The sequence below is a fragment of the Microtus oregoni genome, unplaced genomic scaffold (genome assembly GCF_018167655.1).
Source record: "Microtus oregoni isolate MIOR12 unplaced genomic scaffold, Mior012 000023F_ref0000262, whole genome shotgun sequence".
Classification (NCBI taxonomy): Eukaryota; Metazoa; Chordata; class Mammalia; order Rodentia; family Cricetidae; genus Microtus; species Microtus oregoni.
In genome coordinates, this window is record NW_024543082.1 from 2,468,127 (window position 1) to 2,485,641 (window position 17,515).

The 17,515-nt window shown below is 45.5% G+C and overlaps 2 protein-coding genes across 6 annotated transcripts in view; one reads left to right on the top strand and one right to left on the bottom strand.

Moving 5' to 3' along the window:
* Iqcg (IQ motif containing G) overlaps positions 1–10,210 on the bottom strand; it is a 40,585-nt gene extending 30,375 nt beyond the window's left edge. For all 3 annotated transcript variants that reach the window (XM_041673234.1, XM_041673233.1, XM_041673232.1), the window contains exons 1-3: positions 10,138–10,210; positions 8,147–8,408; positions 3,121–3,299 (exon numbers count right to left, since the gene is read on the bottom strand). In XM_041673234.1, coding sequence (XP_041529168.1) covers positions 3,121–3,299; positions 8,147–8,408; positions 10,138–10,145 — 449 coding nt within the window. In that variant the 5' untranslated portion in view covers positions 10,146–10,210. The remainder of the gene's footprint in view (positions 1–3,120; positions 3,300–8,146; positions 8,409–10,137) is intronic.
* Positions 10,211–13,415: 3,205 nt separating this feature from the next.
* On the top strand, positions 13,416–17,029 carry Rpl35a (ribosomal protein L35a). 3 transcript variants are annotated; one of them, XM_041673235.1, is made up of 5 exons: positions 13,416–13,500; positions 14,093–14,135; positions 14,324–14,476; positions 15,126–15,270; positions 16,962–17,029. In XM_041673235.1, exons 2-5 carry the CDS (start codon positions 14,125–14,127, stop codon positions 16,983–16,985), a joined length of 333 nt encoding a protein of 110 aa, XP_041529169.1. In that variant the 5' UTR covers positions 13,416–13,500; positions 14,093–14,124; the 3' UTR covers positions 16,986–17,029. The 3 variants fall into 3 exon arrangements, with proteins under 3 accessions (XP_041529169.1, XP_041529170.1, XP_041529171.1); XM_041673236.1 differs by having other exon boundaries at positions 13,490–13,545; XM_041673237.1 differs by lacking the exon at positions 13,416–13,500 and adding an exon at positions 13,513–13,531.
* Positions 17,030–17,515: the final 486 nt, after the last annotated feature.

The window sequence follows — 17,515 nt, forward strand, 5'->3', positions numbered from 1 at the left end:
AAATAAGGAGAACCCAAAGAAAAACATATAGGCATCCTCCTGAATATTAACCTTCAGCAAGCGATGAAAGGAGACAGAGACAGAGACCCACATTGGAGCACAGGACTGAATTCTCAAGGTCCAAATCAGGAGCAGAAGGAGAGAGAGCACGAGCAAGGAACTCAGGACCATGAGGGGTGCACCCACACACTGAGACAATGGGGATGTTCTACTGGGAACTCACCAAGACCAGCTGGCCTGGGTCTGGAAAAGCCTGGGATAAAACCGGACTCTCTGAACATAGCGGACAATGAGGACTACTGAGAACTCAAGAACAATGGCACTGGGTTTCTGATCCTACTGCACGTAAGGCTTTGTGGGAGCCTAGGCAGTTTGGATGCTCACCTTACTAGACCTGGATGGAGGTGGGGGGTTCTTTGGACTTCCCACAGGGCAGGGAACCCTGATTGCTTTTCGGGCTGAGGTGGGGGGGACTTAATTAGGGGAGGGGGAGGGAAATGGGAGGCGGTGGCTGGGAAGAGACAGAAATCTTTAATAAATAAATAAATAAATAAATAAATAAATAAATAAATAAAAAGACACTGAAACCCTCATAAGACACTGTCCCACCCTCATAAGACACTGTCCCACCTTCATAAGGAGATGCAGAAGTCACAGCAGCTAAAAGCTGGACGGGGCTGGACCTGTGGCTCACACCTGTAATCCTAGCTGTTGGAAGTTGGAAGGAGCACCACAGTCCAAGGCCGTCCTGGACCCCTAGACTACACACAGCAGCTTCCGGACCAGCCTAGGCTACAGAGACCTTGTCCCAGAAAAGAAACAGGGGCTTGGGAAATGGCTCAATAGATAAAGTGCTTGCTATACAAGTGACAAGACCAAAGTTCAGATCCCCAGAACCCATGCAAAGCAGGGTGTGATGGCAGCCTGCTGGTAATTCCAGAATCTGGAAGGGGGAGGAGACAGGGTCCCTCTGGAGCGAGCTAGCTAGGAAGTCAGCCGTCTAGGTTTGAGGAAGGCAGCCTCAGTGGAGAAGGTAGGGAAGTGAGTGGAGATAACATCAATCTCAGGTGTGCACATACACACACGTGTCTACGCATGCAAAAATGCTTATTTATGTGCACGTCACACATCAAAAAAGAAAACTAGAAAGTTGGCTTGTCCCTGTCACTGCCTTTCGGCCGTTTCTGCTGGTGCCCAGGGGCCAGTGCTTCTGCAGCTTCTTGTTGCAGAGCGCAGCTGTTACAGCAGAGACACCTGACGGCCGAGTGCTCAGCCCTAAGTGGGGCATCTCTGCCCCTCCTTCCCATGGGGCGGGGATATGAGAGCAGAGAAGGGGTCAGTGTTGTGGGGTGCTGTCCTCCAGCCATGGCACAGCTTGGCACTCTGGAACTCTCAGCAGCTGGGACCAAGATGGGACCCACCCAACATGAGGTCACAGAGTGAAGAGGACAGCTGGGCAGTGAAATCTCATCTGAGGAGAGGGAGAGATTTTCTTCTGTGGGATAGCCACTGGGGAAGTCCTCTCTCAGGTAATCACCCTTCATTAGACACAGGTCTCAGAAAGAAGAAAGGAAACCCATGAGAAGAGAGCTGGGAGCTGGCTAGGAAGAGGAGGCATGGGAAGGAGTCGAGAGCCAGTGAAGGGGATGAAAGTGAAGGAATTACATTTTACATGCATGGATGAAAATGTTATAAGGGAACCCTTATGTAAAATTAATCTATGCTAATAAATCCTTCTGTTAAAACAAGCACGCTGAGTTCCAGGTGCACACTGTAATCCTGGCACTTGGAGTAAGCAAGACAGTGTGCAGTTCAAGGTCACCTCAGCTATGTGGTAAGGTTGAGGCCAGCCTGGGCTACACAAGATTTTGTTTTTAAAAAAAGGAAAGAGAGAAAGAAAGAAGAAAAGCAAACAAACATTTGGTGGTCCCACACAGAATTATCATTTCACTATATACTTCTGCATTTAAGAAGTAACCCATAATTTTGAAAATGTTTAATTATTAGTTTTCTTTCTTTCTTTCTTTCTTTCTTTCTTTCTTTCTTTCTTTTAGAAAACCAAAAGCTAACTTGGCATAGTGGCACATGGCTTTAATCCCAGCATTAGGAAGGCAAAGACAGACAATCTCTGTGAGTTCAAGGACAGCTCCAGGACAGTCAGAGCTACATAGTGAGACCCTGTCTTGAAAAATAATAATAAAGCCGGGCGGTGGTGGCGCACGCCTTTAATCCCAGCACTCGGGAGGCAGAGGCAGGCGGATCTCTGTGAGTTCGAGACCAGCCTGGTCTACAAGAGCTAGTTCCAGGATAGGCTCCAAAACCACAGAGAAACCCTCTCTCGAAAAACCAAAAAAAAAAAATAATAATAATAATAATAAAAAATAAAAAAAAGGAGAAGGAAACAAGTTTCTAGTATCACAAACTAGGAAAAGGAAAAAGACACTATTTAAAATCATAAATTAAAATAGCATGTGCTGGTGCAGACTTGCAGCCCAGCACTCAGGAGACAGAGCAAGAGCCCCGGAAGTTTGAGGCCAGCCTGGTCTACGCAGTGAGCTCAAACCACTTGGGACTAGAGACTCTGAGAAAGAAAGAATGGGAAGCGAGGAAGGAAAGGGAGGGAGGAGGGAAAAGAAAAAAAAGAAAAGGGGGAAGAGAGAAAGGGGAGACAGGAAGAAAGGAAGAAACAAAGGCGTATTAACTTGTTCAGGATAATACTGCACCATGGGGTTTTTTTTGTGTGTGGGTTTTTTGTTTGGTTGCTAGTTTTTTGTTCTGGTTTTTCAAGGCAGGGTTTCCCCCGTGTAACAGCCCTGGCTATCTTGGAACTCACTTTGTAGACTAGGCTGGCCTTAAACTCAGAGATCCACCTGCCTCTGCCTCTGGAGTGCTGGGCTTAAAGGGGTGTAGTACCATCATTCAGCCAGCTTTTTCTTTTTTGAGACAGCGTATCTCTGCATAGCCATGGCTGTCCTGGACCTCACTTTGTAGAACAGGCTCGCCATGTCTTAAAGTGTACTTCTAGGGGACTGTCAGCTAAACCTATTATCAGTAGTCACTGAACACAATACAAACCACAGAAACAGGCGCCCCCTTCCCAGATCTGTTCTCCCTTCTTACCTGTCGTTCTGAATTTTCTTCAGGATCTCCAGAGTCATCATGGTCTGCCGTGTAGGTTTTTTAAAGATAGAATCCTGGCCTCGGTGTTTGGTTTCTTGCACCATGGATTTTTCTTTAGTTGCCAAAGGAGATGCTTTCCTTATACTTGAGGCCATGGATATTCTTTCATTGCTGGTTCTCTGAAAATGAATGATGTTAAAGATACTGTTTTCAGAACCGCAGAGATGGCTCAGCAGTTAAGAGTACTTGTTCTTTTTTTTTTTTTTTTTTCGGTTTTTCGAGACAGGGTTTCTCTGTGGTTTTGGAGCCTGTCCTGGAACTAGCTCTGTAGACCAGGCTAGTCTCGAACTCACAGAGATCCGCCTGCCTCTGCCTCCCCGAGTGCTGGGATTAAAGGTTTGCGCCACCACCACCGGGCAAGAGTACCTGTTCTTGCGGCACCGACGTGGTGGCTCCCAACCATCTTTAACTCCAGCTCCAGAAGATCCGCACACCCTCTTTGAACCTTTCTGGGTGTACATGATGCACATAATATGACATACATGCACACAAAACATTCATACACATAAAAAATTAAATAAATCCTAAAAAAACTTTAAAGAATGATTGTTTTAAAGTGAGACAACGCTGAGGACTGCTGTCTGTTTTCAACGATTTTCTCTGCTTACATTTCATACTCCAAGACAGCAGGCCCTTTCCTCAGTCCCGTCAGACACATCCTGCTGTTTTCAACCATTTTCTCCGCTTACATTTCATACTCCAAGACAGCAGGCCCTTTCCTCAGTCCCGTCAGACACACATCCTGCTGTTTTCAACCATTTTCTCCGCTTACATTTCATACTCCAAGACAACAGGCCCTTTCCTCAGTCCCATCAAACACATCCTGCTGTTTCTTGTCTCCCTGCCTTCACACATTCTATCAGACCCTAACTTACCCCCTGGTAAACTGTAAGACAAAGATCAAAGGTAACGCTTAGGGCTGAGGGTGTAGGTCCATGGGAGAACATGTCCAACCCCAGCGTCACAGAAGGTAAAGGAGTTGTAGTATGATGCTCCCGGCTTCAACCCAGGCCCTTCGGAGGTGGAGGATGGAGGTCAGGGGTTCAGGCCACACCTGGTAGGATGTTAAGTTTCAGGCCAGCTTGAGCTAAGGGAGACCATGCTCAAAACTACAAAGCAAAAATCCAAAAATAGTGAAAAAAAAAACCAAATAAACAAAACCTCACATTGGTTTGTGAGTTTACCATAATTATAAAATACCAAAACGAGATTATGGTTCTTTGAGAAGAAAGGCAGGGTCTTAGAGGCACCGGTTCACTTCAAATTCTTTTATTTCTTCCTCCTTTCTTTTTCACTTTTTCTTTCTGTACTGGGGATGGGACATGAGGCTTTGTCCATGGGCATATCAGACTCAGCTAATTCCTACTTCCTAATTGTCTGTCATCTTAAATTCTCTCCGGAATCAGGTTAGATAAAAATATGGTTATCTTTAGGCATTGCTACAGGGTACATCAGACAATGCTCATAAGCACATGGATCTGAAACACACAGACAGCGTGGGGGCATGCCCTTGTGCTCGGGGGTACTAGGAAGGCTGAATGGAGTCAAGAGAGAATTCAAGTCCGATGCTAGCCTGGACGACACAGTGAGGAAACAACCAAACCATTAAAACTACACAAAATAAAAGGAGAATTGTACTATGAAGTGTAGCACAACTAATAAAAACCCAGAGACAGACACTGAGGTTCAACCTGAAGAGCAGAAAAGCAAGGCAGCCAGCCACTAGAGAGCTCTTACCTCTAAGACATCCTGAGCTGAAAGAGAGTGAGGTCCTGTCTTCTGGTTTATATTCCTCTCTAGCTGGGACTAATGGTGTTAGTCACCACCGCCTGGATCTGTTTCCACAATGAAGTTGTGTAGCCCAGGGTGGCCTTGAACTCACAGAAATCAAGAGATCATCCTCTCTCTCCCAAATCCTGGGATTAAAGCTGGGTGACACCACTGCCTGGCCTTTAGTGACTTAGTTTTACTTGCTGGTCTTGAGGCAAGCTTTATTTATACAACATAAATAAAATATCAATATATTAAGTGAAAGTAATGTCAGATTTAGTTTAGATCTTGAGGGTTTTATAGGAAAAGCCAAAGTATTTTTCACACCTATCTCCTTGAACTGAATTTACTCCCAAGCATGCAAGCCACATGGTACCCCACACACAATTAAAAATAACAATCTTTAAGGAATTAAAAACTGTAAAGGGTAATTAGAAATTTAGTTTTCTTCTCTTAGTATGAACTTCTCTGGGTGGGAAGCAATTTGCTCTCTTTCCAACATAGTGGATTTTACTAGTCGTAGGATCAGAAATAATATACTCTGTACAAAGTATATATTTTTTAAATTATTTATTTTTAATTTTTTTTAAGACAGGTTTTTTTTTGTGTGTGTAGCCATTGTTGTCATGGAATTTGCTCTGTAGACCAGTCTGTTCTTGAACTCAGAGATTCATCCTCCTAACTCTGCCTTCCAAGAGCTGGGATCAAAGGCATGAACCACCACCACCCAGCAATTTTTGTTTGCTTGTTTTTTCCAGACAAGGTTTCTCTGTGTAACAGCCCTGGCTGCCCTGGAACTCACTTTATAGACCAAGCTGAACTCGAACTCACAGATATCTGCCTGCCTCTACCTTCTTAGTTCTGAGACTAAATGCATGCACCACACTCCAGGCTACCTGGCAAATTTTAAAAACTTAGTTTATTTATGAATTGTTTTCATTTTTTATCTATAACTTATGTCACTGACAATTTAAAAGACTTTATTCCCTGTCAAGTTAGGTTTCTGTTATTGTTTCTTTTATGATATGGAAATCTCACTATGTAGTCCTGGCAAGCCTAGAGCTTTCTTTAAAGAAAGTGTGTGTGTGTGTGTGTGTGTGTGTGTTTCTGAGTCAGGTTTTCTCTGTGTAGCCTTGGCTGTCCTGGAACTCACTCCATAGATTAGGATGGCCTCAAATTCAGACCTGCCTGATTTTGCCTCCCAAGTGCTAGATTAAAGGCATGTACCATCACTACCTGGCAAAAATATATTTTTAAATATTTTTTTTAAATATTTATTTATTTATTATGTATACAATATTCTGTCTGTGTGTATGTCTGCAGTCCAGAAGAGGGCACCAGACCCCATCCCAGATGGTTGTGAGCCACCATGTGGTTGCCGGGAATTGAACTCAGGACCTTTGGAAGAGCAGGCAATGCTCTTAACCACTGAGCCATCCCTCCAGCCCCCATTTTTAAATATTTTTAAAATTACATTTATGAGGGGGCTGGAGAGATGGCTCAGTGGTTAAGAGCATTGCCTGCTCTTCCAAAGGTCCTGAGTTCAATTCCCAGCAACCACATGGTGGCTCACAACCATCTGTAATGACATCTGGTACCCTCAACTGGCCTTCAGGCATACAGACAGAATATTGTATACATAATAAATAAATAAATATTAAAAAAAAATACAAAAAAATTACATTTATGAGCCGGACAGCGGTGGCACATGCCTTTAATCCCAGAACTCAGGAGGCAAAGGTAGGCAGATCTCTGTGAGTTTGAGGCCAGCCTGGTCTTCAAGAGCTAGTTCCAGGACGGCTAGAACTGTTAACACGGAGAAACCCTGTCTTTTTACATTTACTTTCTGTTTAGAGTAGGGCAGACATATGACCAGAGTGGGAGGGAAAGCCAGAGGACAATTCACAGAAATCAGCTCTTCCTTCCAACCGTGGGTCCCAGGGCTCACACTCAGGTCGGAATCATGCCAGGTGCCTTTACTCACTGTACCTCTCAGCAGCCTGGCCTGGAACTCACCTGTAGAGCAGGCTGCCCTCAAACTCCCTGCAATCTTCTTGTCTCTGCATTGTCAGTGCTAGGATTACAGACAGGCGCTCAATAGGGCCCGGAAGTCCTAGTCACCATTGAAAATAAAACTACCAACAGATGTGGGGTGTCCTTCTGTATATCTGTTGCTTTTACTGGTAGATCAATAAAGCGTTTCGGCCAGTGGCTTAGCAGAGTAAAGCCAGGTGGGGAATCCAAACGGAGATAATTAGAGAGAGTAGGTGGAGTCAAGGAGATGCCATGTAGCTGCCAAAGGAGAAAGACACCCAGAACCTTATCTGGTAAGTAAGAGCCTTGTGGTGATACATAAATTAATAGAAATGGGTTAATTTAAGATATAAAAGCTAGCTACGCTTGAGCCATTGGCTAAACAGTGTTGTAATTAATAGTTTCTGTGTAATTACTCTGGGCTGGGCGGTTGGGAAACAAACGAGCAGTCTCTGTTTACAACTGACATGGTAATGTGCCCAGATATTTGCAAAAAATCAGGCTGCAACATATTCAGCAACAAGGGAGTTATTTTTTATTAAAGCATTGTTGATATGATCCAGATGTATTTCCTCCCCCTAGTATACAGTTGACTTTTAGCAACCAAGGCAACAGGGACATCTGATCTCAGTATGCGCACAGTGGCCCAACAACAGCCACAGGATAGGTTCCGGGACACCTCTGGATTCTCAAGCCCCTTAAATAAAGCTGGTTCAGTGATAGAGTACGATCTATGCAAATGCTCTCTGCTTTAAATAGACTCTAGATGCCCTCTAGTGGCGAATACAAGGTACAGCAGTTGTTATACTGAATTCTTTAGCAATGGTGACAAAGAGGAAAGACCAAACTTTTCCCAAACATTTTTTTTTTCTAATCAGAGGTTGGTTAAATTCAGAGATCCAGAGTCTGTGTACACTGAAGGCTGTCTGTGCTGTGTTTGCACGGACTTACTTTGGGCTCTTGGACAGAAGCTTTACAGAAGCATACCTGAGCTACCCGCCACGTTTTCCATTTTGACGTAGACCTCAAACAACTGGAATCCGGCCTGTTATATGATGTAAAGGTGCTGCTTCTCAAGCTAAGTTTAATGCCACAAGCAGTACAAACAACGGAGAGGTCAAAAAGAAGGGAGACAAGGCGGCACGGGGGCCAGGGTGCTGACCTGGTTGACGCTCTGCTTTCTTTCGTACTGGACGGGAATGATGTAGCCTAGGATGGACAGCTGGTCGACGATGTCCTCCAGAATCGCAGACACCCTCAGCACGTCCAGAAGGTACAGCGAATCTATGACTTCCGAGGAGCTTTCCTCCTCTTTCTCATTATCTAGCTCTTCCTCCATGGCACCAGGCGGCTCTCCTGTCACCACCATGGTCACCTCAGTGTGCAAAGCTTCTGAAGGGAAGTCCAGGGCTTCCAACTGGTCCCTGAGGCCAGGAGAAAAGGAAGATGAAGTCAGTGGCCAATGAGGAAATATTACCTCCAAAACGCGGGTAGCAAGTAGATTGATGCCTGTGAGGTTCACTGTCCTGTAACACAACCTCTTGAAAAACAAAGGCAGGCGTTGGCAGGGGGTTCTGCCAATGACCCTCTAGTTGGACCGACCGAAGGCAATGGACTGGCTGCTAAATCCACACAGCCTATGCTGTTTGGCTATGCTAATGCAATTTGAATTTGAACCACAATTGACTTTATTTGAAAGTAATGTATTTAGATGCTAATCAAAAGTGCCTCACGATTACTCAAAGACAGGACTTGGTAGCCAGCCTCCGAGGTGGTCCAGACAGTTCTTTCTGGTCTTTAGGCCCGTGCATGTGTGCTTTTCCCCCTCACACCAAGGCTCACTCCCAGGGAAGCCGGGTGTCTGTAACGGGGACACTTAAGCTGCCCCTGGCCAACTTTAACATTCTAGTTAATATTGTCAACTTGACTGGATTCTAGACTCACCAGAGAAACCTCCACACATGGCTGTGGAGGATTTTCTAGGACAGGGTTACTTGAAATGGGAAGACTCACCCTACATGGACTAAATAGGGGGCTAAAGAGATGGCTCAGTGGCTAAGAGCACTGACTGCTCTTCCAGAGAACCCCGGTTCAATTCCCAGCACCCACATGTCTGTAATCTGTAATTCCAGTTCCAGGGGACCTAATACCCATGGCAAAACACCAATGCACACAAAATAAAAATAGTTTTTTTAAAAAGGAGAACTGGAGCTGAGTCTCAGCAGTCCCACCCGCCCTCTGCCTCCTGACTGTAGATGCCATGGGACCAGTCCCTTTTACTCCATTACAGCCATGCCTTCCCCTCCATTACAGGCTCTCTCCGCAAAGTGTGAGCCAAAACAAAGCTTAGATTCCTTGCCTTAAACTGCTTTTTGTCCGGCATTTGTCCAGCAATGAGAGGACTAAGTAGCCTAGACCCCAGACCAGAGCCATTTGTTAAGCTGTTCCCGAACACCTGACCCGCGGGAACTCTGAACTGGCACACCTTTATATTTTAGGATATTAAATTTGGGGGCAGTTTGTACCAGGCTTTTCCTTTTGGCCACCAACCAGCTCCCAAATCATGACACAGAAACTTATTACTAGTTATGAATGCTCGCCTAGCTTCGGCTCATTTCTGGCTAGCTATTTTAACTTAAATTAGCCTATTTCTCTTCATCTATATTTTGCCTCTGGGCTTTTTGCCTTTCTTCCTTCTGTATATCTTTCACTGTTTCTCCTGTCTGTCAGCTGTCTGGCTTCTGACCTCTCTTTCTCCCCCATTCCCTTCATTCCTCTTCTCTTCTTCTCTCTCGAGCCTAGATTTCTCCTCCTATTTATTCTCTCTCCCTGCCAGCCCCACTTATCCTTTCTCTGCCTAGCTATTGACTGTTGAGCTCTTAATTAGACCAATCAGGGGCCTTAGGCAGGCAAGGGGAAACAAACGCAACACATCTTTACATCCTTAAACAAATGCAGCAGAAACAAAAGTAACACACCTCTGCATAGTTAAAGTAATATTCCGCAGGATAAACAAATGTAACACATGTTTGCCTTGTTAAAGTAATATTCCACAACAGCAGTTTGCTACATAGCAACAGATAATCTATAGAAATCAATTGTTACATATAATGTAATACTATATGTACAAACAAACTGGAATTTTGAACATACCCCTCCATTCTTCCTGAGTTAGTTCTGCTGCCCTCTCGGATAAATTTATAATTTCACAAGAATGCGGTGACCTGAAATGGGAAAGAAATGCTATTGGTTCAAGGGAATGCTGAATCCCATTCTCTTTATTCCCATGTTTTTTTTTTTACTAGGAGAAAAACGATCACCGAATTACAAGAGGTGTGGTGTGTCTCTGAGCAGATGCACAGAGTGCGGGCTTATTACTGGTCCACCAAAACAGAAGGTATGTGCCATGCAGTCTTTTGCCTCTTCCTCAGGTAATTTAAGGACGATTTTAGCATGTCATTGTATTCTGATTTTTAATTAAAAATCACTATAGAATAGATTTTTGTTATTGTTTACTTTTTCTATAATTCTCTCCCTATATTGAATTAAATGAATCTACCCTGTTGTCAGAATTTATTGTGCCTTAGAAAAATTGAGATTACATTAGAAAAAGCTGAATTTATTTTTAAAGAATAATTAATTTTTCTGTGCATTGGTATTTTGCCTGCATCTATGTCTGTATGAGGGTGTCAGATGCCCCTGGAACCAGATACAGTTGTGAGCTGCCATGTGGTTGCTGGGAATTGAACCTGGGTCCTTTTGAAGGGCAGCCAATGCTCTTAACCTCTGAGCCATTTCTCCAGCCTCAGAAAAATTGTATTAATCCTGAAAATCAGTTTAATAAGTTATTATCCTTTGGAGCTGGGCATGGTGACAAAAGTCTGTAATCCCAGTACTTGGAAAGTGAAGGGGGTGAGAATCAGGAGTTCAAGGCCATCCCTGGCTTAATATAGGGAGTTTGGGGCCAGCCCAAGATGCATGAGACATTGTCTTTACTGTTAATGTTATTTTTTTTTTTTTGGTTTTTCGAGACAGGGTTTCTCTGTGGCTTTGGAGCCTGTCCTGGAACTAGCTCTGTAGACCAGGCTAGTCTCGAACTCACAGAGATCCGCCTGCCTCTGGGATTAAAGGCGTGCGCCACCACCGCCCAGCTAATGTTATTTTTTTTAACTTATGTCTGTGTGCTGGTTCATCCCTATGTGCACAATGTACATACAGGAGACCAGAATATTCCCTAGAACTGAAATTACAGCTGTTAGACTCATGGTGTAGATGCTGCGAATCGAACCCAAGACCTCTCTCCAAAAGCAATATGTGCTCTTGACCATTGAGCCATCTCTTCAGCCTCATCCCTTTAAAAAGAAACTCAAGTGAACCCAGCTCCAGGGAGTCTAAGGCTCTTCTCACCACTGAAAGCACCCACACAAGTGACATACACATGTATGCATAAAACAGGCTTTTGGTTGCCACGCCTGCACGGCCTGGAACTGAAACCAAGCGAAGAACGTCAGGATTGAACACGCATACACCTCTCAAGCTGCTGGTAGAAAAAGCCCTTTATTGAACAGCACCATGGACTACCCCAGCCAGGTGGGTCAACAGGTGAAGACCTCATCACCTGATCCTTGGTTAAGGCCAGGGCAATGCATGCTCACTCGGGAAGCAGGGTTGGTAAACAACTTTGACACAGCTCTCAGAAGCTCAAATCAAAAGGGCAAGGAAAGGTCACTAACGGGGAGGAGCAGCTGGAGGCCAGGTCTCCAAATGGCCCCAACATTTGGTTTTGTATTGGTTTTTGAGACAGGGTTTTTCTGTGTAGCTCTTGTTATCTTGTAACTGGATATCTGTAGAACACATTGGCCTCAAACTCACAGAGATCTGCCTGCCTCTGCCTCTCAAATCCTAGGTGTAATGGTCTGTCCTGTCCCTTTAGGAGACAAGCCCCGCCAAGGCAAGCTCCTTTTCCATCTCTCTCCTGAAGAGGTAGCTGCTGCTGTGGCTCCCCCCCGCCACCCCCGCGTTTCTCTTTCTCTGCCTCTCTCTCCATCCTCTTTCTCCCTTCCTCTTCTCTTTCCCTTCTATAACCTACTAAATAAATATCCAACCTCACTCTGTAATGGCACACCTATCTGTCTCTGTCTCTCACCCGCCAGCGTGGCTCCCCCCTAGGGGAACTGTAGCGTTTTATCTAAAGCATAACATTGGGATTAAAGGTGTGTGCCTCTCCCATCTTTCTCTTTTTTTCCTGTCTGCTTGTTGTCTTGGGTTTTTTGTGGGGGGGGCAGGAGTGAGATGGAGGGTCTTACTCTATAGCCTAGGGTATCATTGTACAGATTATGTACCTCTGGCCTGAAACACAAAGCGATCTTCATACTTCAGCCTTCCAAGCGCAGGAATTACAGACACAAGAGCCTGTGTGCTCAGTTTGCTCCTCCATGTGGGCTGCAAGAGGGAGAAGTGTTTACTGCAGTGCCCTCAAGCCTACACCGGTCTCCATAGTGGCAGTCATACAGTGAATTACTTGCTGAATTAATGAATAATCAGCCCCCAATTAATGCACAGTCGTTAGGAAATGTGAATCCGAGTCTACTAAATTCATCCTCACCTGACAAGTCAAGCAAAAAACGGAAGAGTGAAAATATCTCTCACTTTGTCCGCTCCCTCTCCCCGCTTTTAAGAAGGGGTCTCACATAGCTCAGGCCGCCTTGCAGTCCCGATGTAGCTGGCGATGGCTTTTGAACTTATATTCTCCTGCTTGAGCATCCAGAATACTGGGATTACAAGCAAGCAACGCGCACGACCTGTGCTTTGCTGTAGTTTAAAATGGGACCTTGCTATCTAACTCAGCCTGGCCTCGAATTTGTCACGGGATTCTCCTATCTGAGCCTCCCGAGTGAGTGCTGAGATCAACTGGCAAGGGTTACCATGTCCTGTTTGTCTCTTATATTTTTGGTTAAGCTTAGCCTTTAAGGGCAGAGCCATCTCTCCAGCCCGCCCTGTTCGTTTCTTGAAAGATAAAGTTTAGATGGGAGATAAGAAAAGAGCAAAGAAAAGGGAGCGTTTCCCCCGCCTTTGTGCTCCAGATTTTTCTTTCCTCTATGATAGGATCCCAGTCTTTATTCTGGGAAGAGGGAAAGAAAAAAAAAAAAAACCATTGCTTTTCCTCACCTTTCTAGCAGCCCGGCAGGAGGTGGGACCCAAACTAAGGCGTAGCTATGGCAACGCGCAGGCCTCCCCGCCCCCATATTTGGTAGGACCTTTGCCTTTTTCTTAGTCGACTACAATTTTGCCTTTTTTTTTTTTTGAAGTAATACGTGTTGCCGCTTACAAAGATGAAAGAACAGCAAAAGAGTGTAAGGTTCCTGAACGCGGCTTGTCCGAGTCGAGCCTCTCCCTAACTCCGGCTTTCAGGCGGAGCGCAAGCGACCTAAGCGCGGCGAGGGGCGGGGCGAGCCTCCCACAAGGCCGCGCGGCGGGCCTTGCCTTCCTCTTTCGGCCATCTTGGCGCCTGTGGAGGTGAGGACCGTTCGTGCTGCTGCGCTTTGGGGTGCGGTTTTTGGGGTGGGTTCATCCGCATCGCTCACCGAGACGCCCCTGCATCTCGGAGACCCTGCCCGCCATCGGTTTCTGGGGCTTCCAGGGAGAGGGAGGGCGGGATGGAGGGGATGAGGGGCTGATGGTGTTGGGGAGGAGAGTTGGCCGGTCCCGCTTGGTCCTCTGCGAGGAGTGAGCGGGTTCTCTTCTCCCGTCCTGGTTTACCGGGAGCCGGGGTCCTGGAGCTGCTCGCCTCTCTCAGCCGGGCCTTGGCGTGGATGCCCTGTGCGCTCGGCGGAGTTTTGCCTCTGGGTTCCGTACGGAGTTTCTAGGAGTTAGGTCTAAAGTGAGTCTTCCCCACAAGTAGCGTTTGCCCGCGTTTCGGAGTCGAAAGTTGTCATTCATTCTCAGAAGTCACAGTATTTCGCCAGGCTCTGCTCCTGTAGATGCGTGGCCGAGTTAAGAGGTCCCAGTACTTGGAATGTTCCCGGGTTCATCCCGCGTGCTCGCGATCAGGAGGTGACAGGTGGGAACGCGCTCCGTGGCTCTAATGTGAGATCTTGTTTGCTTTCAGGCCTGCTGGGAACAGGACTTCTAAAGGACAGTATGTCTGGAAGGTATGCGACTCAGTATAGTTGGATTTTCCTTTCTTTTTAAACCTTAAATTTAAAATAATGCGGGAGGGGAAGAAGATGTTGCTGCAGAGAGCTTGAGTCGGGGTTACTTCAAGCAAGTCGTGGCGGTTTGCTAAAGTTAAATGGAAAGACGCAACGTTTATTGACAATACTCTCCTTGTGTGTCCCAGGCTGTGGTGCAAGGCCACTTTTGCTGGCTATAAGCGAGGTCTCCGGAACCAGAGAGAGCACACGGCTCTCCTTAAAATTGAAGGCGTTTATGCCCGAGATGAAACTGAATTCTACTTGGGCAAGAGATGCGCTTATGTGTATAAAGCAAAGAAGTAAGTGTGCTTGATGACTTGATTTCCTACTGGAAAAGTAGACGTGGTAGTGAAAATTTGCTGCTGTTGTTGATTCTGCTTAGAGGCAGGGCATGAAGAACAGGAAGTTGGAGAGGCACCCTTTGGCCGGTGGTATTGGATTTAGGTAGCATCGGCTCTAACGTGGTTAAAGACTACAGCTGTTAATAACTTTCGTTTTCCTCTGAATACTTTTACACGTATTTCGATTCATACTCGTCCCTCGGGGTATTTTGTGTGTTTTAAAATGGATACTGCACGGGTTCTCTTGTTCCTCTTTTCCTACTTGGAAGTGAACAGAAGGCCTCAGTGGTGTGTTCCTTTAATCCCAGCACTTGGGAGGCAGAGGGGGGCTGCCTTTGAGTCTCAGAGTCCTCTGATGACCTGTGCATCTAAGGCTCCACTTGTTTTATCCCAAGTAGGCTTTGTCCCCTTGTCTTTCCAAGCTTTTCATGTGTTTAGCACATGCAGTCTTTAGTGGTTATGATCTTAGGAAAATTGTTTGGTGTTTTTAATTTCTTATGGAATTGTGTGTGGAAATCTTGAAAGCCCGAGGCTCCTAGGGAATTACTGAGCTTGTGTCAGATTGTATTGGCGCTGAGCTCTTGTGCTTCTTGTCTCCCATAACTAGCAAAACAGTGACACCTGGAGGCAAACCAAACAAAACCAGAGTGATCTGGGGGAAAGTAACTCGGGCCCATGGAAACAGTGGCATGGTCCGGGCCAAATTCCGAAGCAACCTTCCTGCAAAAGCCATTGGACACAGAATCCGTGTGGTGAGTACAGATAACAAAACAAATGTTTGGGTTTTTTTGGGTTTTTTTTTTTTTTTTTTTTTGCCTTTTGGTGCCTCAGAGTCAGTTTGAGGGGTGAACCTTATACCTACCACTAAAGATTTTTGTGAGTGTAAAACTTGTGTGAATGTCACTTAAGTGAAAAGTTACGGAGCATCTGGTTGTTGGTAGAGAAAAGCAAAGTGAAAGCGGGTGCTCGGATGAATTACGAGTCTCCGATTTTGCTAAAGCTAGCGGCAGGGCGATGTTTTGGACGGGTTTAAGGTCGTGTCTTGGAGACAGGTCTCACTGTAGTTCTGATTGGCCTGGCGCTTGGTATATAGACAAGGTTAATCTTTTTTATTTAATTTTGAGACAAGGTCTAACTGAGCAGGCTGGTCTTGAACTGCACCCTAGCCTAGGCAGGTCTTAAACTTAAAAGTCTTCCTGCCTCAGCCTCCCAAGTCCATGGGGTTTCAGGCCATTGCTATCAGGCTCCTCTTGTGCCATACATGTTGGGGGGGCAGTGGGAGGATGCTATATGGTTTACCATGTCTGTCATGTCAGTTTTGGCAAAATGTGTGGAAAGCATGCTCATTCTAGGTCTCAGGGCATGGGCTCTGGTCGGAGATTTAAGATGAGATGTGATAGTGCACACCTTTAATCCCAGAGGCAGAGAGAGGCAGACCGATCTCTGAGTAAGTTCAGGACAACCAGGCCTGTTACACAGAGAAACCCTGTCTCCAAAACAAAAAAGAAAGCTGGGCCTTGGTCGTGCACGCCTTTAATCCCAGCACTCAGGAGGCAGAGGCAGAAGGATCTCTGAGTTCGAGGCCAGCCTGGTCTACAGAGCTAGTTCTAGGACAGCTAGGGCTGTTATGCAGAAAAACAAAAAAAAAAGATTTTTGTCAATTGTTCCTTTTAGTTAGGGTCCATTTGTAGTACACTAAAATGGTGGCAATGTTAGACTGAGTGCCAGCATACCTTACATTAATTCTTACATTTCGGGGCTATTATTTTACATTTATGTTTATGTGTGTGGGTATGCAGTATGTGAAGGTCAAAGGATAATGGGGGGGGGGTCAGCTCTTCAACTTGGCAGTTTAAAAACATGGAGCTCACATGGCCAGGCTTGGTGTCGAGTGCGTGTGCCTACTGAACCATTTCACCATCCCTTGAGGATTTTATTACTGCTTTGAATGCTGTTTTGGGGGCTGGGGATGATAGCTCAGTTCAGAAGCCGGATTAACACCTTGTGCTTAAGTATGGGCACTGGTCCTTGTGACTGGGGAGATGGCTTAGTTAGTAAAAGCTAAGAATGACGTCCTAAGTTCTTTCCCCATAAGCCTCAAAATAGTCAGACACAGCAGTACGTCTGAAATGCCAGCACTGGGTCTGGCAGGAAGACCCAGTGTCTTCCTGTGTCAGTGAACTGTGGGTTCTCTTTGAGAGCAGCCTATCTCAAAATGAGGTGAAAGGCCATTGAAGAGGATGGATGTGGCACAGCTAGGTGAACATGTTGAGTGTTGGTGCCTACACATGTTTTCTAAATACCAGGTGCTGTTCAAACTAAACTTCCTTACTATCAGGATGTAGACCAAGTTCATTTTGGGGATGAGTAATAGGTTTTGATCCTTACTGGGTATTCAGTGATGTACACAATATTCACCTAACGTTTTTGTTTTTTTCCCCAGATGCTGTACCCATCTCGGATTTAAACCAATGAAAAGTAAATAAATAAAAGTGGATTTGTGCTCTTGTATTTTTTTTTCCACCAGAACTGTCCTAAAAGTTTTCCCTGTATTTAAGGTAGTGGGAGTTGTCTGGTATTTTCAGAGTGGAAGGAAATTCTATATAATGGTCAGTATTGGGCAAATGCGTATGTTTAGAAGATAAGTTTTCACCAGGTGGTGGCAATCCAACAGAGGGACTAAAGGGGAGGCAGCGGCAGATGGATCTCTGACTAGGCCAGCCTGGTCTACAAGAGTGAGTTTCAGGGCAACCAAGGCTACACAGAGGAACCCTGTCTCGAAAAATATAAAAAACGAAAAGTTTTGCTGGGTGAAGTGATGTACTCGTTTGATGCCAGAACTGTGTAGTGAGAGCCTGTCTCAGTTTTATATGCTTAAATGCTGGGCATGCTGGGTGAATAAACTGGGGAAGTAACTTCAATCTAGACTGAAGCATTGACTCATACTAGGTCTCGGGTGGAACTTAGTGAAGCACTTGGATGGCATGGCTTGGGTGT

What these genes read in the sequence shown, in the direction of transcription:
- Rpl35a (XM_041673235.1), top strand. An exon ending in TATGTGTATAAAGCAAAGAA is followed by an intron (nt 14,477 to 15,125) that starts GTAAGTGTGCTT and finishes TCCCATAACTAG; the next exon opens with CAAAACAGTGACACCTGGAG. An exon ending in TTGGACACAGAATCCGTGTG is followed by an intron (nt 15,271 to 16,961) that starts GTGAGTACAGAT and finishes TTTTTTCCCCAG; the next exon opens with ATGCTGTACCCATCTCGGAT.